The 24,743-nt window shown below is 34.6% G+C and overlaps 3 protein-coding genes and 1 long non-coding RNA gene across 7 annotated transcripts; 1 reads left to right on the forward strand and 3 right to left on the reverse strand.

Annotated features, from left to right (window-relative positions):
* Nucleotides 1-1,406: 1,406 nt before the first annotated feature.
* Nucleotides 1,407-3,793, reverse strand: LOC124436575. 2 transcript variants are annotated; one of them, XM_046986531.1, is made up of 8 exons: nt 3,424-3,793; nt 2,651-2,712; nt 2,407-2,507; nt 2,227-2,327; nt 2,033-2,103; nt 1,739-1,788; nt 1,618-1,650; nt 1,407-1,553 (listed from the first exon to the last, which is right to left on the reverse strand). In XM_046986531.1, exons 1-8 carry the CDS (start codon nt 3,725-3,727, stop codon nt 1,520-1,522), a joined length of 756 nt encoding a protein of 251 aa, XP_046842487.1. In that variant the 5' UTR covers nt 3,728-3,793; the 3' UTR covers nt 1,407-1,519. The 2 variants fall into 2 exon arrangements, with proteins under 2 accessions (XP_046842487.1, XP_046842488.1); XM_046986532.1 differs by lacking the exon at nt 3,424-3,793 and adding an exon at nt 2,839-3,399.
* Nucleotides 3,794-4,320: 527 nt separating this feature from the next.
* Nucleotides 4,321-7,359, reverse strand: LOC124436574 (heat shock factor protein 1-like). Of its 2 annotated transcripts, none has more exons than XM_046986530.1 (11): nt 7,186-7,359; nt 6,947-7,055; nt 6,427-6,551; nt 6,245-6,360; nt 6,090-6,165; nt 5,855-6,022; nt 5,736-5,784; nt 5,389-5,650; nt 5,223-5,322; nt 5,033-5,146; nt 4,321-4,939 (listed from the first exon to the last, which is right to left on the reverse strand). In XM_046986530.1, exons 1-10 carry the CDS (start codon nt 7,297-7,299, stop codon nt 5,042-5,044), a joined length of 1,224 nt encoding a protein of 407 aa, XP_046842486.1. In that variant the 5' UTR covers nt 7,300-7,359; the 3' UTR covers nt 4,321-4,939; nt 5,033-5,041. The 2 variants fall into 2 exon arrangements, with proteins under 2 accessions (XP_046842486.1, XP_046842485.1); XM_046986529.1 differs by having other exon boundaries at nt 4,321-4,887; nt 5,089-5,146; nt 7,186-7,357.
* A 721-nt stretch (nt 7,360-8,080) lies between these two features.
* LOC124436577 lies at nt 8,081-13,259 on the forward strand. Of its 2 annotated transcripts, XR_006945392.1 has the most exons (3): nt 8,120-8,292; nt 11,092-12,169; nt 12,405-13,259. It is a non-coding gene; the product is annotated as an uncharacterized LOC124436577 (long non-coding RNA). The 2 variants fall into 2 exon arrangements; XR_006945391.1 differs by lacking the exon at nt 12,405-13,259 and having other exon boundaries at nt 8,081-8,292; nt 11,092-12,220.
* Nucleotides 10,738-24,695, reverse strand: LOC124436576 (E3 ubiquitin-protein ligase MARCHF6-like). The gene is given in 32 exon segments (XM_046986534.1): nt 10,738-11,289; nt 13,837-13,972; nt 14,272-14,404; nt 14,508-14,597; nt 14,729-14,863; nt 15,431-15,612; nt 15,888-15,957; nt 16,394-16,540; nt 16,619-16,673; nt 17,464-17,601; nt 18,034-18,134; nt 18,475-18,525; nt 18,954-19,022; nt 19,113-19,192; nt 19,399-19,453; nt 19,736-19,810; nt 20,467-20,506; nt 20,597-20,625; nt 21,487-21,567; nt 21,652-21,710; nt 21,789-21,840; nt 21,946-21,978; nt 22,639-22,700; nt 22,866-22,950; nt 23,093-23,288; nt 23,386-23,458; nt 23,531-23,653; nt 23,656-23,673; nt 23,744-23,784; nt 23,876-23,908; nt 24,202-24,301; nt 24,469-24,695. Coding segments are annotated over 32 exon segments (2,628 nt in total). The 5' UTR covers nt 24,491-24,695; the 3' UTR covers nt 10,738-11,225.
* Between the last annotated feature and the right edge of the window lie 48 nt (nt 24,696-24,743).

A 24,743-nucleotide genomic window follows, 5' to 3' on the forward strand; every position in this document is an offset into this window, starting at 1 on the left:
GTGATACCACCCATTTCCCCAAACATCAAAACAAAACCTCCAGTAGTGGCAAAAGCAACGTCAAGGGACCATAAAAAGTCCAAAGAAGCAAGTTACAACAATTTATCTTCAAGAAGGCGTTCTTTGGCCCTTCCAATAAATTTGGCAGATAAAAGTCCAATATTTTTGCGTCGAAGATCACTGGCTACACCAAATGAAGTAAAAACAGCAGGCCAACGCACGAACAGTCCAGATGACTTTCAGTCAGTGTAGGTTAAACTCACAAATGATTATATCAATTGCAAGAACGTGCAGTAAATCGACGAGTTTTTGTTATATCAGCAGGTATTCATGCAGGAAACCGAATGAAGCAACGGAGAGCAAATACAACGATGTTAAAAACCACATCGACACAACTGGTAAACGGGTTCATCTGTACTTCATACGTCACTGTAATTTATATAAAATGGAAGCAATGTACATTTTTTTCTCTTTACTCGTACAGGCACAAAGAATTCAAAAATTAGAGGTCAGTTGATAAAGTATGGAAAAGGCATCGATAGTAAACAAATGGAAGGCTGCAGCTCATACCTACGTTCGCACGAAGATAATTGTGATCAAGGAATAGAGGGAGAGTTGAAAAGTGCAAACCGAGAAGTCAATTATTACAAAGGTAAATGCAGAGAAAGTCGAAGAATATCCTTCGAGGATTGGCTAACTGACAAAGAACAAGAAAGCTTACGCCTACTACAAAGTTTGCAGTTAGAGAAAATGAAAGCACTCGAAGACGAGACGAAGAAGAAAGAACAGCGTAATGGCGGCAAGACTTACGAAGCATGGCTTGTAGAGAAAAAAAAGATGACGGTGGCTAGCAAAGACAACTTTGTAGACGATAAAGAAGACGAAACTATCAAACAAGAACGACAGGAGATTGCTAGACGCCGTTACGATAAATGGCTGATGGACAAAGAAACAAAAGCTTTGGAAAAAGAACAAGAAATGCTGCGACAAGAAAAATTGAAGACAATCGAAATGCGAAAAAAGTACGAAGAGAGAAAGAGAAAATTGCGCAATTTGAAAATTTGATATCATACGTAAAGATATAAAACTTTGTTGTTGCACTTTTTCCGTTCCCTATTTTATATGCTTATTTATTCGAAACATTTGTGCATTGCGTAGTTTTAGAAAGAAAATTCCCGTAACTATCATTATATAAAAAATACTAATAACAGTTTTTTTAATGTATAATCTCTATGGTGTTTGTGTGGTATCGTTGGACACGTTTTGTCGAGCTCTGACTGGTTGAAATCGTTCATTGAATCTGTCCATACCATTATGGCAAGACTTTAAACAAATAACAAGACAAAGCAAGAGATACAATGAAAATGAAAGATAGGATAGACAACATTTATGACATCCCCCAAAACTTTAAATGCACACGATTTAATTTGGAAGACACGTAAGATAAAGGCAAGCAAACTCGTTAAAAAAATTATCAATCATTTGTTAAGTACTAAAAACGTTAAGTCGAAGGACGAGTTCAAGGCTTCCAGGATTTTGAAGAAATATTCTCACTGTAACAAAAACGAAAACTGACATAAATATTCACGAAAAAGTAAAAAGTATAAAAATCATTACCTATAAACAGGATGGGCGTCTCGATATCGACTGCTATAAAATTAAGGGAAAAAAAGCGTTATAAAAAGAAATTCTCACGTGAAATAAAAACATTTTAAACAAAATTTCATTCTTCACTAACTATGTGTTCGCAGGGATTGGCCTTCTTCCAGTCCAGTCCACGAAATGTTTCTTCATAGTCGAACATAAAAAGAGAGGTATACATAGACCAAGGTTTCTTAAGGGGGGAGGGGAAAGGAGGGAGGGGGAAGGGGGGAGTGGGCACATTTTTTATCTTCAATGACTTAAGTGTCCACCTGTTCTCCGCCTTTTCAGGGAATACTGCCGGGGTAGCCAAGTCGGAAAGGTTGGGAAAGGGGAAAAGTTGCTATATCATTAGCTATCTTTTTATCAATAAAATATGGAAAAAAAGTACCTGCCCCGGAGACATACAAAATGGTGTGTACTGAAATTTATATCTTTTAGAAAACGAGGTTTCATCAGGTTCTGTTGTAAGAGCAAATAAAAGAGAACACGGGTTTGAAATTAAATGGAATGAACAATTGCATTAAAAATGATAATTTCAGATAATAAGAACTCGTGTACTGCACGCTATTTAACTTTGTAAACCTCGACGAAATGCAGGAAAAAGTTCACCGAGTTTGTCTGGATGCATTCTTCTCAAATCGTTTCCAACAGCCAGATTAGAGTACGGTCTTTGGCTTTGCTTACTTTAAAGGAAAATGAGCAATTTTAGCAAATAGTTGTATAGAGAAAAGCGATGTCCAGCATTGCAACAGAAAAAAAAACCTTGTGGAAGAATTTTGTTCTGTTTCTGCGAGAGATGTCAGAGCTTGCGGATTTTTTCCTGTCGATGACTCCGGGTCATTGTCAATGGACTCCGCGATGGTCTAAATTTAAAAGTTATAGCCATCAAAACCTTGTAGTTTCCTTCCTAATATCGAACACTCGTTTCTCCTAGCAACCGCTTCGACGTATAATCTCAAAATATTAACACACACACAATGAAAAAGACACGTCTAAAAAAGTGAACCTGCTCTGAAAGAGGTTTTCTTGTTTTATCAAATAACATAACCGCAGCATGTTGAAAATCGTCTGAAATAAACGAGAAAGAAGGAAAGTATCACAAACACAAACATATGTACAGATATCAGCGAAGGTCAAATCATATATTGCAGATTTTTCATTGTTGCGAGGTTGTTCGAAGGGCGAACTCAATACCTGCAGTAAGGTTTGTTGTAGTTCTACTATGCTCGAATGGCAATTTCTGGGAAACTGTATCCATATCCATACGACGAAATGTCGGCAAACGAGGATGATATAAACCCTCTTTTGCTGATGCTAACATGACAGTTCCTCTGTTTAGTTTAGGTCCATCGGTTGTAGGGTATTTAGCATATGAGCTATAGTACATTTTTATTCCCCTATTCCTTTTACCAAGCCAACAGATAGGATGTTGTTATTTCTATCAAAGCTTTTGTTTTTCAAAATAAACTCAGCGGCAAAAGTAATCCTCTAATTATTTCACAGCACGGGTCACTTATGACGTAACGTTATTAAGATGTCTGAACTCAATAAACGCTTTATTCATTGTCTGACTGAAATAATCATTTGCTTGCGTTTGCAATGTAAGGCATTTTTTCAATATTCTTTTGACAGGAGCAATTGACTTTCAAACATTCTTTCACGGATAAAATCAAGACACGAAAGACACAAGTATCACAAGTTATGCGATCGATAGTTACCATAGAAACGATGGCATGACATAAATATGTTGTTAAATGTTAACTTATTCTTCAACCTTACCTACTGATCTTGATGTAGAAGTTCTGCAATGCTCGATAGGAAGTTTATGTAAAGCATCATCCATGTCTTGTCTTCTGTAACTCGGTGGCTTTGGATGAAGCATGCCTTCTTTTACAGCCACGAGCATTCTTCGAGGTGGTTTATAGTTGTGATCAGTGCCATGGGGTCGGACCGAGTGCCTGGAATACCTGTCCCCTTGTCTATCAAAGCCATACCACCGTTGACCAGGACGGTTTTCGAAACGGGACATCGTGTGAATAGCAGATTGACGATGGCAATTTTGTAAATAACGAGTGGTCACCATTCACATTTGTTGATTCTTTAAAGGTCAAAGGTCTTCATTCCACCCGAAGATTATGACAGGATAAGACTGTGCTGGATAGAAAGAAATCAAAAATAATACAGCAAAATTTTTGTAAAAATTCTAGAATTGCGCTAGTCCGTAATAATCAAAGAAAACCGCGAAAGAAGGCAAGAATGCTAAATTACACATAAAGGCATTCGTTTTTGTAAAAACTTACTAGAAAGTCGTACGATTTTAAGCTCAAGAAATACTTCTGAAACGTTTCTTATAATTGTGGGTGGATTTAAGAGAATATTTTCATTTTTTTGCCATTGAACTGCCTACAATTCGACTGTGATATCCAATTAATGGCTGAATCACGGGCTCAAGACAGTACAGAAACTCGCGCACGGGCGAGTTCACATTCATGATTCATGTTAATAAATACAGTTCATAAGTTTAAAAAAACACATGAAAACCATAGTATTACGTTTTTAAAACGAAGTTTGGGGGTAAGCAATGTATTCATTCATAACCAACGTTAGGTTAGAAAGCAAGAAGGAACTCCACCAGTAGATTGAACACTTATCAATTCATACTTCAATGAACAAATGTTGTCTACATTCATATTTTAATACACAATTCTTGGCTACATTCAATATTCTATTCTAAAATTCTTATTATGACAAATAATTTCTTTAATTCAATTACTTTCAAAAAGTTCAAGTATCCTGTACTTGCAATTATGTATTTAAAATTCCTGATTTAATTTCAGCTTTATCCCACGGATGGCAATAAATTATTGAATTAAAATAATGTGGGACCATATAGCAATGAACTACACCCCCCTATTTCTTAAAATCCAAAATCACAGTAGACTTTTGTGGAACCTTGACAACCACATGATTTCTACATCACAAACACCAATATCGTGTGCATACATCACTATCAAATGTGACATTTGTACCACAAATATTAGGGAAGGAATATGTAGGACATGTAAGGATAACATGATCAATATCTTCTTGCATTGGATCTATCCCGTTGTTGTTCAGGCAACATTGATGTGACTGACCAATTAATATGTTTACTTGAAATGGGTTGATGATTTAATCTTGCAGTTGTTGATGTTGGTGATGTGACATGAGAGGGAGAATGCGATGTTTGGTAAGGGTCATTATCTAAAAAGAGATAAACTTGTAGGTGATTGGTCAAATTATGACCAAACTTGTAGGTCATTGGTCAAGTTATGACCAAACTTGTATGTCATTGGTCAAATTATAACCAAACGTGTATGTCATTGGTCAAGTTATGACCAAACTTGCATGTCATTGGTCAAATTATGAACAAAGAACAAAAAACAAAATATGACTTCCACATACCCCTCTCCCCTTGGTTGGGTGGAGAATCTCGTCCATCAACTATGGATTCCAATAAGTCCTAAAACAAGGTTTTTTTGTCATTAGAAATAGAATCAAGTTGTATTTGAGAAGAAATAGATGTGAATATTACTCACATCTAGCATGCCTGCATCACTATAGTTTCCGCCAGCAAGAATGCTTTGAAACGAACAGAGATTATCCTCAATATACTGAACATGACTTTGCAATTGCTCTCTAAAAAAGAATAGAGCAAGTTAATTCCTGCATAGAGATAATAATAATTCACAAAAATATACACACTTGTTGATTTGTCCGGCAGCCATTGTTGTGGTCGTAGATGTTGTGCTGGGAATGATGCTACTCCGCATGGTTGAGGATGGATTGTAAGACTGGGGTCTAGATTGTTGGTAGCTTTCCTGATAATGACTTGAAGGAAGATGACGAAGGGAGCTGTATGTGTCTTCAGAAAGTGGTTCATTTATGATAGGTCGAACTGCAGAGATGGAAATATGTTCGTATTCTTCCGGATTATCAACTGGTGTTATTTCTGGACCTGATGTTTCTGAAATAAAAAGAGTTTTCGTGAAATAACCATGCTAAATTTCGTAATAAAGATGATTCAGAAATGTGATTGATCTTCTACTTACCAGGGAAACTAGGAGCTGACACATTCATGCTTGTTGGTCTTGGTGGTGACTGAAAAACAGTTTTTTTTAATAACTCAAAAAAATTTACATTTCCACTCAGTTCACTATAAATTACTCACTCTCATGCTATAGGAGCTCTGCTGCTGTGATGGTCCTGGATTATCCATATTTACTCCTGATGAACAAGGTCGTTTGGCATTCAAAGATTCTGGTCCTTGTATCATTAATGGTCGTTTGTTAGTCAGGCCATTATTAGAGTACAGGAGTTTCATTAGAAACCGAATAAGCTGTCAAGAGAAAAACATAATTAAGCAATGGTAAAGTACAGAACAATTGATTACAATAATGCCAAACCTTATTGACCACTTGCTCTTGTTCTTCATGCTTTTGCCTCAAATCAATTAATTCTTGATACAAACTTTGATTTTCCCTACAGGAATATCAGTGTATTACATATGTTTCATCATAATACATCATTATAAGCTTGCAAGAACAAATCAATGAATTACATTTTGACTTGGTCCAGTTTAGAAGACATGTCCAGTTGTTTGTCCTTGATGTGATGAATGTCAGTTAAGACACGATTATATTCTTCTCCTTTTACCTTTTTATCGTCGGGTGCTGACTATAAAAGCGAAAGTCATGAGAGCTGTCTGTCCATTAACGGACAAACATCACAAATAATGGCTACCTTTCTCTTGACATTTTCAAGCAATCTTGGTTGACTTCTGATGAAGTTCACATTTTGAAACTGCCAATCCTCTTTATCAGCTTTTAAACCACCTTGATCAGTACCAACTATCTTACGAAAACCGTCTAAATTCAAAACATTAATAATTTTTTATAAACGAGTAAATGAACAACATTTGTGTATGAATGTTCATTTTACTGCTGTTAGTATGAGCATACTACGTTAAAATTTAACGAGTCGTAAAGTGCTACGTTAAGCGTATAGAAAATTGCAACAAGTCAACTGACTTAGTCCAAAACAACATTATTTCAGTTGACAAAGATATCGCTATAAACGAATGATATCCATTAGAGAAAAAGGCGCTGTTAGAACAAAGAATGTTTATCAACAGAAGGCGATACGATTTTATCGTGTTCAAACAACATCATGCAACAACAACAAAGTATTATGTAGACCAAGAAAAACGCTATAATTTTACAATAGCGAAGTTTATGTACCGTTCTTGTAATAGTTAACTTACACATATTCAATTGCCGCACAAAACTTGCAAAATTGTTATGTTTGAAGTATTTTGGCAAAATTTCCCTAGAGAACGTGACTTGATCATGGACGATAAAGCTTGCCTCATCCTAATAAGAATAAAGTAAAAAACACGTTACTTGTTTGCCTTAATCTGGATATCCAAGTGAGAATTCCAACTGATCAACAAGCTGTACAATAATTTACGTTATGCTGTAAATGTGCATTATGAATTATTACCGAACTCCATGATATCAAATGATCCGATGAAGGATCATCAACCAGCTTCCATAACTTTGCCAAGAACGCTGGTACTCCGGATGAAATTGTAAAGGATCTATTCTCCATCCTCATGTAGAAACTGCAACGACACACACTAACTGATGACTAACCGCCTTCGTTCATGATGCAACCGGGATGCAACAATTATATACTAACTACCCAGGGTGCATTGCGGTCACTAAACCACAAACATCTTCATACGGGTGCATGTAATTATTGTATAAAAAAATTGAAAGCGATGAAATATTGCTCTGATACAAGTAATTGTGTGGTACACTGACTGTACATTGATTCTATTTTAAGATCTATGCGAATTTTTTAAACCAATCAATTTTAATAAACGAAATGGTACCATCATTAATGATTTGAAAATTTTACAACATATAATAATAATGTAACAATTTTTCTTCTGAAAAGATAGATTTGGAAGTTGGAAAACATTAAAAAATCCCTGGAACATTTTGCACACAACTATACAACTCGGGAACGGTTTTTGTCAGATATTTAACTAAAGGCCCTGAACACATACATTTATACTGTCACAAAAAGTCATAAACAAGTAAAAACTGGATAATAATAACAGAGCCGGAATTCAAAAGAGTTGTACATATATGTCGACGTGTAGACGACATGACGAGCCTCCCTGACAACGAATGCAAAATAAACGAACTTTCTAGAAATCTGACGAGAACGTAACGAGGTCTGAACGATCGTAAGCACACGTTCCAGAACATTCGTCGTACGTATTTCCCGTTTCCGACTCGAAGCTAGCATATTCTACGGAGCACCCAAACATTTTTTTTATCTAAACATAATAAATCTCGAAAAATCTTTAAATAACTTACACAAAAACACCCCTTAATCATAAAGAATTTTTCGTTTCATACTTAAAGCATATTTATTGGCATAATTGATAAATTTCCCGTGGTATTGTCTCTGGTCACGAACGTATTTCACCAGAGATAAATAGGCACTGTTGAAAGAAGAAGTCATTTAAAACTTTTAATACACCTACATTTACAATGTCCAATCGAACACAGTCCAATTTAAAGATGATTATCACAGGTACAGTGTAAATATTTGATTCTATACTTCGTTCGTTCTACTGTAACTGTTATTTAAGAAACATAGAATAGAACACAATTGAAAATATGAGAGGTCTACTGAACAACATGTGGTTGGGAGAGTCGTTCAAAGTTATATTGCAAATGGAGATGAACGACTTTATGCTTCTCTTTTATTTTTCAACTGATTTACTTTCGATCGAAATTTTACGATGTAAAATTGACTTCTCCATTACAATAAGCATATGGAGCGAGCGACGTTCTGTGGTTGTGTGTGCCTTCTATAGCTTCCGATAGCCGAACGAATTGCGGCAACTTGTATCGTCGCGAATAAAAGTTAATGTAAAAAGTTAAATCAAGGTAAAATGCATGTACATTTGATGTTACATTCAGAGAATAAAGAACACCTTCAGTATTAAATCATAAATTAAAAAAGCATCAATACTGGTCGATATTCAAAATCAAAGTGTACAGTTTTTTCTCTCAGCTATTCTCCCAAAACTTTTCTTTGAAGTAAATGAACATATATATGTAAGCTATATGATGTGGATTGCTTTTGTATCACCCTACGATGCCCAAAAGTTCTCAATAATCAACATCTTACAAGAACCCTAAATAGATGACCAAATACATTTGACGTCTGCATATTATGCGAATGCTGTTTTGCTTTGCACTAATATAATATTTTTTATCAAACTTTGTTTACGAAAGAAATCATGAACGGCAGGTTTTTCTAAACACAGAAATAAGTTCGTTAATGCTCATAGGCGTTTGTAGTGCATCTTAAGCTTTTATTTTCTCATAAAAGTGTACAAGTGCAGTTTAAATGCTGCTAAGATGCATTGACTTAAAATATAAAGCAATATTTGAACATGAGTACAACTTTTCTTTAATCAATTCCTCTTAAAATACTGCCTGACGTTAGTCTCATTCAGATTGATTAATTTTGTAATTAGAACAACAGGTACTACACTGGTGTCAAATAAAATTCATTAGTTTGTACATGTATAGGAGAGGGATTAAGAATGGAACATTCAATTAAATAAAATTAGAAGTTCAGTTAGAATGAAATAAGTTAGAGATAGATAAGTTAATGAAGTAGTTTGTGCATGGAGTATCAAATAATGTATCTTCTCTTCTGGAGAAAAGTATTAGCTTGCATGTATTTGCATTACACGCATTTCAGTATAAGACATGTTTAAAATTTCCTCCTTTGAATCAGGCAGAGTGCTCCATTTTCATTTCCTAAAATGTGCGTTTGATATACATTACTTCCACGCAGTAAAGAACAACGTAGACAAACAGATTGGAGAATATGTCAATATGATTCTGATAACTTATAATGATTCAGCCAATGTATAAGAGAACGAGCCAATGTATAAGAGAACGATTTAGGTATATACGTGAGTTAAATGACTTATTCAATAATATGAATTAGTAGCTATAGTGTGTATAGTGCTCGCACCTTTTATGTATGAAGCTAAACATACGCACACAGAAAACGAAGTTTATTTGCTCTGCATGGATAGCTTCACCAGCGTGTTGTTCTCGTCATTACGTTATAAGATATTAAATTCATTTGATGAGAATCGCGTGATTCTTCCAACTATATCGAACTTTAATTTTTTTACCACAAAATTTTAAACGAAATAACTTCTTGACCTACACCACACAAATCTGAACTTCCCAAACCCTAACTAAAATTAATTCTTTACCATTTTGCCTTTTTGTCCTACTCGCCTCAGCAGCTACGTAGAACAAAAATCAGTATGATTCTGGTGTAGCGTTAGGAACATTAAAAAAGGTGTATGGTCTGCCGAAGCCTGGTTTCCACACAATCATTTCGATCGTTGTGTCACACAGACTAAACTGGTTTGAATCTTTATCATGTTAAGTTTAAAAGCTTTGTAATTCAAGCATTTGATTTGGATAAACAAAATATCTGTTTATATATTATACATTACTTTTGCTCAATGCTCCTATTTTAGCATCAAAATACCATTTGTTTAAACCATGTAAACGTCGTTTAGAAGAATATACTGCAGCATGGCCTTAACTTCTTTATATTATTCCACATTACCTTTTCTAAATATCTTCCCTAGGTCGACCGTAGAATGGTATGAAACGACAAAGATTAGCTTTGAAACTATCGTATGCTTACTACGTCTTTAAGCATACAAAATATTGAGATAATTTTAACATACATACTTTATGAAGAATCATGAAATCCACGTCTGTATTCTGGTTACATGTTTATCGCACGAGTAAAAACACAAAAGTGGGTAGCTGCAATTTGAAGGCGTAGGAATATATTCTCTACCTGCATGTGTGAATTTTTGTGGTTTCGTTTGACACTCATGCATACATCATCAACTATTAATGTTCACAAACAACACTGAGTCAGTAAAATTGGCGCCAAGATCGCCCATAGTAACGATATACAAAAAACAAATGTACATACACTCTATTTCAAATATTTTCCAAAGAAAAATCAAAGGTTATAGCATCTTGCAAAAAATTGTAAAAAAAGCACATTTTTTACTATACATACTTCGTTGCTATTTTTTTTCATTTAATTATTTTAACCCATTATTTAGGCCGGTTTGTTCGATTACGATTTAGGGCACTCTGTTTCTCATCACCTTTAAGTTAATGCGAAGTCAAACCAACGAGTGACTCAGCACAAACGTAATTCTTGCAGCTACATTCCATTCCATTCCATTCCAATCCATTTCAATATAATATATCGGGGTTATTTTTTATGTACTGATTGAAATCATTGATGTTTTCTTCCTGACAGTTCCCATGTGTACCTACAACATTGGTTCAGCTCACTATAACCGTCGTGTTTATCATAGATAATTGTGTTTGTGTAGACACCACCAGATCAAGGATAGAGTGGTCTTTGTGAGGAGAATACCGGTCATAATAATGTCAAGAGGAACTAGTTGATGCAAGAGAGTGATCGTAGTTTACCAGTTTTCTTCCGATAAGATATCTACAAACAAAATAACGATTTTCTTGTTAACATTTCTGGCAAAATCACAAAAATATGTAATAAGGAAAAAAGGGGGTGAAGGGGCAATGATGTTGTACGATATTGTGCAAGGAGAAAGAAATTTTCGTAATGACTTCCTTAGTTGGAGCATCTCTAAAGATTTCAAGCCTGTTATATTATTCTCTGCTCGAAATTTCTGAAAATGTGATTACGTATAGGAAAACATTTTCCGAAGAATATTGCTTTGAGGAAGCGATCGAACGTCATCAACATGAACACTTATCATCGCCTTCACGATAGGAAATTGTTTGTCGATTGCCAGTGGAGAAAGTGCTTTAATCAAGAACACCTCGTCTGCTTTATTGTGTGACGTATTTTATAAGAGCATATTAGAGTCTGAGTGATTTTGGATTAGTGATATGACATAAAACATAAAGAAGAAAATGCTGGCATTAAAGGCTACCGGTAAACCGAAGTTGTTTTGCTTAAAGTGACAACTATCTAAACTATAAAATTCACAAGCGTTGTCATAAACTGCTGCTGTGAAACGATTATGAAAACAATAAAAAATCGTAAAAACTGCAAATACAACATTACTTTTATCTTACTTCAGACAACGAAAGTTGATCAAATGTGTTTGTCGTAGTTAAATTAAAAGGATCATACTCCACCTATTCTGCTACACATAAACATGTTTCTCTATGGCAAAGTGCATATTTTACTACCACCACGACAAGAATGGATTGTTGGTGAAACTTTGAAGTATTGGTCTGATGTGATAACAGAAGACAAACTTATGGATTTTGAAAGAAGTGTGAAAGCCGAAAGAGATCAATGAATTCAAAACTCTTTGTAGTCTAAAAAAAGATGTCTAGAAATGGTATCCGTAAATATTTCTTTCAAAGCATTATAGAGTTCATAATCTATAAAATTGGTGAAAATTACTTAAATTAGTTGCACAACACAGGATCGTAATCGGATTGAGCACACAATGGAGAAAATATTTGTAATAATTGATGTTGCACACACACAACACAATGATAAAGCATTTTTAAACTCTTCCCAATTTAAAATCACTCCTCACCTATAAATATCTTTCTTTCGTCAATCTGTAGCTATTTTTACATCGTTTCCTTGGAAACATTACGCAAGAGACGATTGACGACGTCAGGAAAGCTTCAAACCGTGAAATCTCTAGTTCTTTACTCATTGCAATTAATTATAAAACCTGTGAAAGTTGAAATTATTGGTACACGCAAGCGAAAATGAATGAAGTTGGTTTAAAATTGCTTCATCAATATTGGGCACTCTCCAAAACACCATTGTTAACAATATTGATATTATGAATGTTTTATAAGTTGATATTCAATTGATATTCATTTAATATTGATATTGTTGGTCAAACTTGGTGCAGAAGTAGTGGAACACGGTTTAATTTCATGTTTCTAGGGTGCAACACATTATTGTTCCAAATTGATTAGATGAAAACCAAGAGGAAAAGCCAACCGGATTGGACATTATTTTTTATAAGTGTGAATGTACGAATGAACCTCTAATTTCCCATAAGATTATATATAAATGTAGTTATCACAAAAACTTTACCAAATTCAATTATGACAGCAAGCTCAAAATGATCCAACAAAGTTATTCTCATGAAAGACGCAATGATTTCAAAAATATAAACACCTCGTTAGTTTTACATATAGAGACGATGAACAGTACCGGTGAACTGTTAAACTGTCAATGAGAAAGGATTTATAAACAGATTGTATCGTGATAATACAAAGACACTCGCATGGGAAGCTCGGAAAACCGCCCATTTTTTTTTAATTGACCAAATTAGTCTATTAAAATAAAATCATATTATACTTCAGGCTATATGAAGAAAAATTCTTGTAATTCCTTCATTTAGAATGGTCCAACATTAATTAACAGCGTGTTATAAAGTAAATCATGATTTCAAAGTCCAATTGAATATTTTCCTTCAAAAAAACCCCCGCCTTAACTAAGTGGGGGACAAATGATGTTAAATTCAAATAACATGGGTCAAGGTTACAGGAACACACCGTATAACAGATACGTAATATGTTCAAGTACCGTGACCAGAAAATATAGTCAATCTTTTGTAAATATTTTAAATTCTGCTAAGTACGTAATACCAGCACGATGCAAACTTACAATGGCCCCTTTCTTTAACCTAACCATCGCAACTCTGTCAACATTCTCTGACTGAAGGAACCCAAGACCTTTAGCAAAGCCTTAAAAGTTTTGCTATGTGATCAACTTAAGCCAGGTTCTCAAACAGTCGTCGGAGTACGTAAGCAGAAAGGACAAAGCACTGTCAAGACGACTGAAAAGATTATATGAAAACCAGTCTTCAGCAACAAAAGGTTACGACTTTGTATACTTATTGTATTTTGTTAGGGTTTTTTTTTGATCAGACGCGAGTCTTTCATGGATTTAAACTACAATTAAAAAGGCCCCTTTTGTCTGTATTGAATCAAGTGGATAACAATATCAGGTAATGTTCAAGCAGTTTGAACTTACTTGTCATTCTTGATGTGTTCATAAAGTCTTTGAAATTGTTTTCCTTGAAATACAAGTCCACCAAACAGCAGCAGCACGGCGAACAGAAATGGATAAACTTGACGAATGAAAAGCAGTTGAATTTGTCGAGATGGAACTAAGAATAAAGAAAGATGGTTATTTATTATAAAAATAAAAAGATTTCTTTGACAAACGTAACAACAATCATAAACAAAAGCATGCAGGGTCACAACGCTAGACCACGTAGAAAATTTGTTTACGTATTTTAAAAAAGCTCTTGAAACAACGTTGCTGAAGGACAAAAGAACCAAAAGGAGTCGACCATTTTACAGAGAGTAATGCCGTTCCATGACTCGAACTGCACAGTGAGTTTGAGGACTTTAGAATACAGCAATACAACATAAATCAACTACACTAAAACCTCTATGTACTTACCAACGAGGGGAACAAAAAGATTCGCAGAAACGTAAGGTATGGTAATCGCCAGCAACAAAACAATTATTACAGGAAGGACTAACTTGCGTAGGATGTACGTCATGTTAAGTTGACGAAGACCATTTTGATAGATCTTATAAAATACATACAAATTAAACACAAGTAGAAACTATCATTTGTTTTATTCTTCAATTCACTTCTTATGTAACCCTTATGATTGAATATTCTTATCTCACCTGATCCAGAACTCCTTTGAGCCACCACTCGGGACCCATCATTGTCATAGCACATATTATTTTCGTATGAAGAACTCCTAGAGCCCAGTCCTAAGGTTGCATAAAAAACGTACACATTACAGTCTACCGCAGAGAGAGCCTCGGTCCAATGAAGGTCAAAAATATATTGTATTTTAACATTAAAAGGATGTTTATACAAAAAAAAACCAGTTTTTTCTTACGTGCGAAGGGAAATACAGAGGCGATTGATCAACTGCAACTCGTAAAGGAGACATAAACACGAGCTCAAATATAAAACCAAGTAAAAATGGAATGACTCCAACAAGGAAGACAGCAAGAACACAACATTTGAGAACCTAAAATAGAGAAAATTGTTCTTTCCTGTAGAATACTACGCACCAAAATGAACTTTAGCATTGTTCTTTAAAAATATATCTTGCTCTTTTTCAAGATAATTTAATTATAATAATAATTTCACTTTGTAATATAATTGTAATTTTGATTATAAAACTCTAATTTTATGATCTGAAATATATTAATTCGCATTAGAAAGAAGCAACAAAACACAGTCTTTGTCGTGGTAACAAATTTAAAAATTGACGCTTAAAACAGACACCGCTCAATTTAGAGACGACGTTGACTTTTGGTAATATTATAAACATCGCATGAATCTGAAGCTCTCATTTAGCAGACGTTGACACCTGATGAGCAGTCTGCCGTAATGCATAATGTCTTTCATCAAACAGTTATTTTGTATTGTTGGTTTAGTGTTCTGGCTTAGGCAGTTCTTTTAAGAACTATTTCGTTAGTATTTGACCATTCACCAAGGTATTTGCTCTTTTTAAGACAATTTTTAAATAACCAACAATAATTGTGCGGTTTTTTGTACCTGATATAAGTAATAGAACAAGATGTGTACTTACCAGCAAAAGCCAAGTTTTCACCTTATCAGCTATACCAGCTACACCAAGCGGTAACCACGAGATAATTATACCAGCTGTCCGACATAACAACCATGTAATGTACAGTCCAAATGTGGCTGTGTAAAGCTCGTGGACACTAACGCCTGGGGCGACCAGATGCATAGCAAAGCGACCAACGGCAACTGAGATAAGATGAGAAAAAAATTTACTCAATTTAACCAAAGGTAAAAAGTATTAATGATTTTAAAACGATGTGTTTTAACTCTTTAACTCGTTGTCTTAATTTTACATAGTACTTAGACCGTAAAACTTGAATTTAAAAGTACTTTAATTACAGTCATACGTTATAGCAGTTTAATGTCATTCATACGGTTAATTAATACATATTATACTATAAATGTGAAATTAGAATGATTAAATACTAAAGATTGAGTTGATATACAGAAAAATCTCATACCTGGTAAAGTTAGAATTACAAAACTTGCAAGAGCAAAAGAAAGACACACAATGACCATGAGCAATGTAATCTACAAGAATGAAAGAAGTAAACGGTTTGAACCCGGAATATCGTTACATGTTTGTAGATGTTGACTCTGAAGATGACTACCGCTAAGGATGTCGAAACGCCAGTCAACATCAACAAAAACAGTCCTTCTCAGGACTCTACTAACCTGGACGATCTACATCTACAAACATGTGATGAAAGAAGAATTGGAAATGACGTAATGCTGAAATACTTCACACTTTCGTTTCATAAAACATGGACTAGAACTCTGTGAGATTTTCAAATTACTCAGAGATAAGAATAGAACATTTAATAATCGTCCATAGAAATGTGATGTTCTATAGTTACTTAGGGAAATTCGTACGCTATACTGTAATCATTATTAGAAGCAAGAACAATAGATGGTTATTCAGTTGTCGATCGTAAAAATCCTCAAAAACTGTTTAATTATTACCTACCCTGAGAGAGAAACGATCGGGTCTAATGTAAGGTTGAATCACGACCCGTCCTCCTTCACGAAATTCGCCGTGTTCGGCGGGAGGAGCAGCCTGATTTGCGTTTGCTTCGACGGGCAGTACAGGCTGATATTCAAGATTGTAATAAACCTGAATTACAAAGGTTGTAAAAATTTCTACCAATTTAAGGAAATCTTGTGGATTTACATGACAAAATTCAGTACTTACAACATTTTCATTGCTATCCAATGAAACGTCTCCCAAAAGATAAGAGCGAAGATTTCTATTAAAAACACATTATTAACATCTTGTCAACAGCGCGAGATTTTTACATAAAAATCTTGGATGGAGTTTTTGTTTTACGCAGAGGTTTTGGAAGCCTTTCCAAGTTGTGGATGTCCAGTGTACATAATGTGATAACGTTCAACAGTTAATCTTGTTATGAATTTTCTTGATAATACTTCTTTTTATTTCTTGATTCGGTTTTGTTTTTTTAAATGCATCATCATGTCAGAAAGAAAGGTGGTCGGTAGTTATTGATTTAAAAATTGGGTACACCAGTAAACACATGCCTTCATATCATAAACGTTGAAGGAAGAATGTAAATAGCGTGTGTCCTTTCTACTCTAGATTTCCTACTGTATGTACACTGAACAAATGATCCATATAAACCCCTCTGTATCCATAATCCAATCAAGATCGAGTACTTGTAAATGTATATGATTTAATGCAGCTAAGGGTAATTATCCCAAAGAGTACATATAAACCCCTCTGTATCCATGATCCAATCAGGATAGAGTACTTGTAAATGTATATGATTTAATGCAGCTAAGTGTAATTATCCCAAAGAGTACATATAAACCCCTCTGTATCCATGATCCAATCAAGATTGAGTACTTGTAAATGTATATGATTTAATGCAGCTAAGGGTAATTATCCCAAAGAGTACATATAAGCCCCTCTGTATCCATGATCCAATCAAGATCGAGTACTTGTAAATGTATATGATTTAATGCAGCTAAGTGTAATTATCCCAAAGAGTACATATAAACCCCTCTGTATCCATGACTTACAATAAGTATGCAGTGAAGACAAGCCAAGCCTTCACAAGTCCTTTCAACCATTGTCGACTTTGTCCTTGCTCGAGTAAGGCTGGCAATATAACTTGAAGAAGCAGTAACTCTAATGACAGCTCACTCATTTGAACTTCGCTGAAAACGAAAAGATTGGAAAGTTATGCTATTGTAGTCCTAAGTGAAAAATAGCTACAAGGCAGCAAGCCATTTGTACAACATGGAAATCAAGTGTGGTATCGGAAATTATGTAAATAAATTATGATTGCTATTTGAGACTAGGAACTTATCGTTAAAGCGGAAAAAGGAACTTGTGATTATTGAGTATTTTAGAAGGGTCAAATTAAGACGGCATCGTCTTTTGTTGATGCCTGTGAACAAGTAAGGAGCATGAATTGGAATTGATGTATAACTTTGACTAGAAAATTAAATTGATGACATTTTAAGAATTGTGTTTGACTGCGCGCTAGCTTTAGATAGTGTACAGTCCCATAGAGAACCGGCGGACGCATAACTGCTTTGTGCTAACTTGCAAAGGAGAAATTTGCAACATGCGGTATTTTTTTTCACCTGGACAAACGAATGCTGTAGGGTAAAAACTTTGGCATCAAGTATTTAATGAATCGAACAGGAAAATAAACCATTAGAAGTACGGTGGTGCCAAATACGACCTGAGATAAAAAATAATTCAATAAATTTACTTCGACAAAAAATATAATCAGGTTTTACCATTGAACTGTAATATTAACTGGAACGCTAACTGCGCCGCCATCTTTGAAGCCAATACTGATGCTAGTTTTTCTGCGTTTTTAGAATTTCCATGGTATTATTTTAACAAATTAACAACGATATACATAAATGACAGCAGCACAAATGGTCATGATAAGTTTACGCAGATAAAAAGGCATCATAGCTGGCTTCAAAATGGCCTCTAGCCTTAGTATTGGAGTTAGCGTTTCAGTTGATATTATAGTTCACTGGGTTTTACTGTATCATGTTTTCTTAACTCACCATGGAAAGAATGAAACGTCTTACATGACGATATAACGGAAGGTGAACCATCTGAAATGAACGTGAAGATTAATATACAGGAATGTGTTTTAATTCATCCACATCATAGACGGTTTAAAAATTTTAAAAACTATCTAAGATGTGGATGAAAACTGGTGTATCATAAAGTGATTTCTCCATCGAAGGTATTCTTTGGTACTGCCGTCAAAAAGTTTTAAATTGACGTTATTTCATTAATTTGGTGTAACAATTGAACCCTAATGAAGTTCTTTAAGCATGATTATGATCGCTTAGTTTATAATAAAGCTATTCAAATGGCTTTAAATGTGTGACAACGTTTTATTGAATGTTTGGGTCCTCTGCTGTTGTTGGCATGAAGAAATGTCGTTTATGTTGTTGGCGTAAATAACACAAGTGCACGTTTATAGCAAAGATAAATGAACAAAAAAAATTCAAACAAAACAAATGAAAAAAATGACCTCTTGAACAGGATGGAAGTCGGGATCATTTAAATTCCTCAAAAACCACAAAACTCCCGGCCTGATCACCTAAAATAACCATTAAACCATAAATGCCTTGTGCGTACGATTTTTACTAACATCAAAACAGACGATTTTATGTTTTAATGCAAGATTTACCTCACGAAGTAAAAGCACAAATGATGCAAAATAGAAAACAAACACCATTCCGACGAGCCAATGAAGAAAAAGAGAGGTTCCTACAGAGAAAATCGTCCATGCGTTGTTTCAAACGAAAAATAAAACATTTTACAGGATGAACAAATACGATTTCTTGAATTATGAACGAAGAAAAGGATTGAAATTTAAATGCTAGATAAAAATGTAGCTACGGTTTTTTACTTTGAGCTAAGTAAAGTATTTTAATCTTGTAATAAAATTAGTAAAAGTACTTGTGATCACATACCAGGAGCGGAATGAAAACCTTCTTGACGATTCTTTAATGTTGTACCAAACAATGGCTAAATATAAATAAGAATAGTTACGATGAATGCATCGATGTTTGAAAAGACCGCAGCCAGGAAACTGTTTAGACCTCATGCAAGCAATCTTTTAAAGAAAAGAAAAATATCGCGGATGAATACACACATTAACATAGGTACAAGTGAATGTATTTTTATCATAAATAAACTAATTTATAAACATCATATGAATGCCTGCTGACGGAATAAAAAAATATTTCATATGTAGAGGCGTGGGCAGCCCGAAGAAAATAAAAAACAAACACAAGAGGACTTGCGTACCAAGGAGCAAATGTCCAACCACCAGCCACAGATTAAAGGAAAAACGCCAATTTCGATCACCATTAGCAGAGATACCTGATACGACAAGAAGAATTTGAATGTTGAAGTTTTATCATGTGTACATATATATATATACATAAAAGATAAAAGTTTCTCCGGATTTTAAATGATTTTTATTGAGCTTTCGACTCGTTGCTTCGAGCCTTCATCAGAAAAGGATATTTATTTACACGTGCTTTTAGCTTGGAGACGTTTCGAGCGTCTAATTAGATTAGTCAATAAAAATTAGCAACGAGTCGAAAGCTCAATAAAAATCATTTAAAATCCGGAGAAACTTTTATCTTTTATGTATTCAATACCTGATTACAAATTTTCAAACATATATATATATATATATATATATATATAGGAAGTTTATAATTTATGATTTTCCGTATAAAACAGTGCTCGATACCCGAGAGCAGAGCGTAAATATGCCCGTTTTTCCCGTATTCGTGATTGCCCTGAAGAGTGAGCAATCACGAAACAGGCTTGTCGGGATGAATCTGTAGTTTTGTGATTTTTCTCAACACCACTACACATATATATATATGTATGTTTCCAATTAAATAACTCGCATGTGAAGAATGGATGGGTTAACAACTATTATAGTAATAAGGCCGAGATTCGATTTGAATTGAAAATGTCTGGTTAGACAGTAAACCACAACTAAGAATAAGAAAGCAACACACCTTTACAATAATATAACATAATCCAAGAATACGCTTTGCTCTATGAAATATAAACATAATAATGGCATTTCAAAAATACAAGAATGGTGACTATTTTTATCGTATAGAACGAATATCTACGTGAGCATACTTTTTCATTTTGAGTAAGGAAACCATGCTCTGTTTATATTGACGTTAAGGAAGAAACTGTTTATCATATTTTATTTTCTCACCCTGAACTTACAATTAAATCATCTCACTAACTAGATTTTACTATTAAGCCTTCGGCAACTAGAAGCAGCAAGGCACTCATGGAGAGAAAAATACGCAGTAGTAGTACAAAAGTAACACAGGAAGATTAAGTAAAAGATTTGATAGCGGCAGTGGATTAAAGGAAACAAACTTAGTAAGGATGGGCATGTTTGGAGAAGAGAATTCCCCGATTCTAAAAATGAAGTGAAGAGGAAGAGAGGACAGCGAAAGAAATGAAGTGAAGAAGAAGAGAGGACAAAAAGAAATGAAGTGAAGAGGAAGAGAGGCATATGAAGGAAGAAGAAGAGAGGACAGGAAAATCAAAGAAATCAGTGAAAGAAATAAATCATCAAATGGAAGAGGAAGAGGAAAATTGCTTGCAATGAAGGAAGAAGAAGAGAGGCAAGAAAAATGAAATTCGAAAAAATGAGATGGAAATCTTTGAAGAAATGAAGTGAATGAAAAGGGAATTACGAAATCGAAAATCGATCAAAATCTGGAAAGATCAAGGACAAAAAGAAATCTTGAAAGGAAGAAAACAGGAACAAATAAAAGACAGGAAATCAAGGAAAGGAAAAGTACAATAAGGATGCTGAGGACAGTGGAAATGAGTACAAGAAATCAGTACAATTGTTGAGAACATGGTACATAATCCATAAATCAAAGGAGATGAACAGTGAGACACAAGTTGCTGGCAAATGTAAAGACCGACATGTTGATGTGATAAGTTGATACACAACCATTTTGTACATTTAAAGTAACTAATCTCAACTACAATAAAAAGGATACGTGACAGAAGACTAGAGTCGCTGCAAGGATAAAATATCCAAGGATAGTTGTTAAAAGCTTCTCTAAATGTGATGATTTAATCTAAAAAACATAACAGATATTAAAAAAAAGCAACAAAGAAAAAGCTCACGATGAATTTCTCCAAAAATAAGGTCTGTCACCTACCACATCATCCAGTGACAACAAGAAGGCTGCAAAATGACCAACATGAAAAGGACAGAAGGCTGTAAATAAAACAGATGACAACATCAGTCATTTCTTTGTTGTTTGAGTGAACGTTTCAAAGTACAAAGACAACATACCGAACACTAATATGAATGAGGTGTTTAAAGACACCACCCAAAATACATGTTCCTGAATAATGAATGTTGTATTGCAATGATAAACATGGAAATTACAAGAAAAGAAAATATCACTTTCATCAATTTATAATGTACCAGTACAACAGCTAAAACTCACAAGAAATAAAAGAGAACCATCCAAACCCAACATCTGTAAAAGAGTTGACAAGGAACAGGGCATTTGTGTACATGAGTTAAACAAGCAATTAAATCTGTTACACAATTCCCATGTACATCTGTAACATACTCATCACCCCCCTGACAAGGAACAGGGCATTTGTGAACATGAGTTAAACAAGCATTTAAACTGTTACACAACCTTTCTCATGTACATCTGTAACATACTCATCACCCCCCTGACAAGGAACAGGGCATTTGTGAACATGAGTTAAACAAGCATTTAAATCTGTTACACAACCTTTCTCATGTACATCTGTAACATACTCATCACCCCCCTGACAAGGAACAGGGCATTTGTGTACATGAGTTAAACAAGCATTTAAATCTGTTACACAACCTTTCCCATGTACATCTGTAACATACTCATCACCCCCCTGACAAGGAACAGGGCATTTGTGTACATGAGTTAAACAAGCATTTAAATCTGTTACACAACCTTTCCATGTACATCTGTAACATACTCATCACCCCCCTGACAAGCAACAGGGCATTTGTGTACATGAGTTAAACAAGCATTTAAATCTGTTACACAACCTTTCCATGTACATCTGTAACATACTCATCACCCCCCTGACAAGGAACAGGGCATTTGTGTACATGAGTTAAACAAGCATTTAAATAATTTACACACCCTTTCCCATGTTAATTCTTCAGCAGCTCTATCCCACTCCACAGGATTCCAATTATTTCCTTCTAAACAGGATGATAAAAATACACATATGTACAGTACAAAGATGAGGGATGACTTCTAAACAAAATAAAGTAAGTTTGAAGAGTTACAACTCACTAGGAAAATTGCAGGAATGGAAAAAAAATATTTTAGTGATAAAGAGATAAATTGTGTAATCAATAATGCACCTTCAGGAATGTTAGGAATATTATGTTCAGCCTGTTCTACTTCCGCTGCTTCAAGTCCACCATCATTTTCTTCCACAGCAACTCCCTGTAAATAAGACAATCAGATCATAACTTCACCTCTTAACGAGTATCAGATGATTTCTTATGCAATTGTGATTAAGATTAAGGTCAATTAAAAAGTGAGCTGTCCAACTTTGCCTTGCAACCTTCATAATCTATCCCCATACCTGGCCATCTTCATCATTAGCTAAATTCTCATTAATAAGTCCATCAACAACAGGTGCATTATCTTCTTGAGGCTCAAGCCATGCTGGCCCACCATTCATAACGATTTGTTCACGTAACCAAACAAGACTGATGAATGCACACATTGTGCATGCAACAACAAAACATCCTTTAATGCAATCGGGGATAAGATTCTCCCTAAAAATAAAGAAATTGTACGATTTTTGCCTTTGAGAGCCTTTCTTCTTGTGCAGTTTGTTAGATGTGTGTAATGATGTCATCATTTACGACATACGTTGATAGCATATCAAGAGGTAGAGTCAGCAACGAACTCATGGTACCAGCAAACAAACAGTGGTAAATACGATCTAACAAGAAAAAGACACTATAAGATGGTGATAGAAGGAAAAAATGCTCGCAAAGAAATAGTTTAAACTTACAAGCGGTAAGGGGAACAACACCAAGCCATGCAAAAGCAACTAACAGATAATGAAACCAAAAACGTATCGCTCTCATGATGGTCCTGGCAAGACCACTGGCAAAGTCTGTTAGAGGTAGCCTTTTGGCATGTCGGGAGAATAAACTAAATTGTAAGCAAGATATGTGTTAGAAATTCGCTATTCGAATTAAAACTAAAATCTCAATTCACATACTTGGCTTGAAAGTAAATCGATGTGCGCATAACTCACAATATCTGAAAATAATGAATAATTTATTGGAATTGAAGTAAAATTATATAATAATAATAGTAGAACAGAACAACAACACATAATTTATGAGCTTACTCTTTTTTACTATGTTTTAGCCATTGAACCAAGCTAAAAAGTGAAATGGAAAATTGAAGTATAAAGTATTGTTTTTTCTCAACTTTATTATCACATTATGCTGTGTTTTGCTTATACAGCAAATATTTTAAGATATTCTACGAAAAAAATATATATTCAATACACTAGAATCAAACGTTCAAACACCTTGATGCTCAAAGTAAAAAACATCATTCGTGAACTTTGATAGAATAAGAATATATTGGTCATATTGCTACGTCAAAAATGAACAAGGATATAGACAAATAAACACATCTACGGGATGAAATATAAACGAGAAATTTTACCATTCTTGATGTATATATTTTATACTTCCAGTACATATGCAAGGGTGATACAGCGGCTTTTCTTTCGTTCCTTCCGCTCGACAAACTCGACATATGTCTGCTGAGAAAGTATAAAGAGAAATAATTAGGCATTCATTTACATGGCTGATACATTAGCAAAGGACTCGATCCTTTCTTAAAAACTAGCTGAAGAATAATTTTTAATTATAAATAAAATACAATGTCCAAAATGAAAGAAAACCCAATCAAAAGAATGGTACTTCTCACCTTCCTCTTTCGATTCCTCCATCTTTGTGAGATGTATTATCTGTTCCTACTTACTCATCTGCAACCCATAGTTACCCAAAATAGTACCTTACATCCGCTAAGCACACTCAAGTGAACAAAAATCAGTATTCCACAAAAAAATTTTTACAAGAAACTTTGCGGAAAACAATTAATAGGTTTCAATGAAATTTTGTACTGCTTTTACCGCTTCTGTTTAAATGAAGAGAATTTCGTAAAATTCGTTTCGCTTTGGCAAATAAGGTTTCACAGCACGA

This window comes from Xenia sp. Carnegie-2017, unplaced genomic scaffold, assembly GCF_021976095.1.
Source record: "Xenia sp. Carnegie-2017 unplaced genomic scaffold, XeniaSp_v1 HiC_scaffold_16, whole genome shotgun sequence".
In the NCBI taxonomy this organism is placed as follows: domain Eukaryota; kingdom Metazoa; phylum Cnidaria; class Anthozoa; order Malacalcyonacea; family Xeniidae; genus Xenia; species Xenia sp. Carnegie-2017.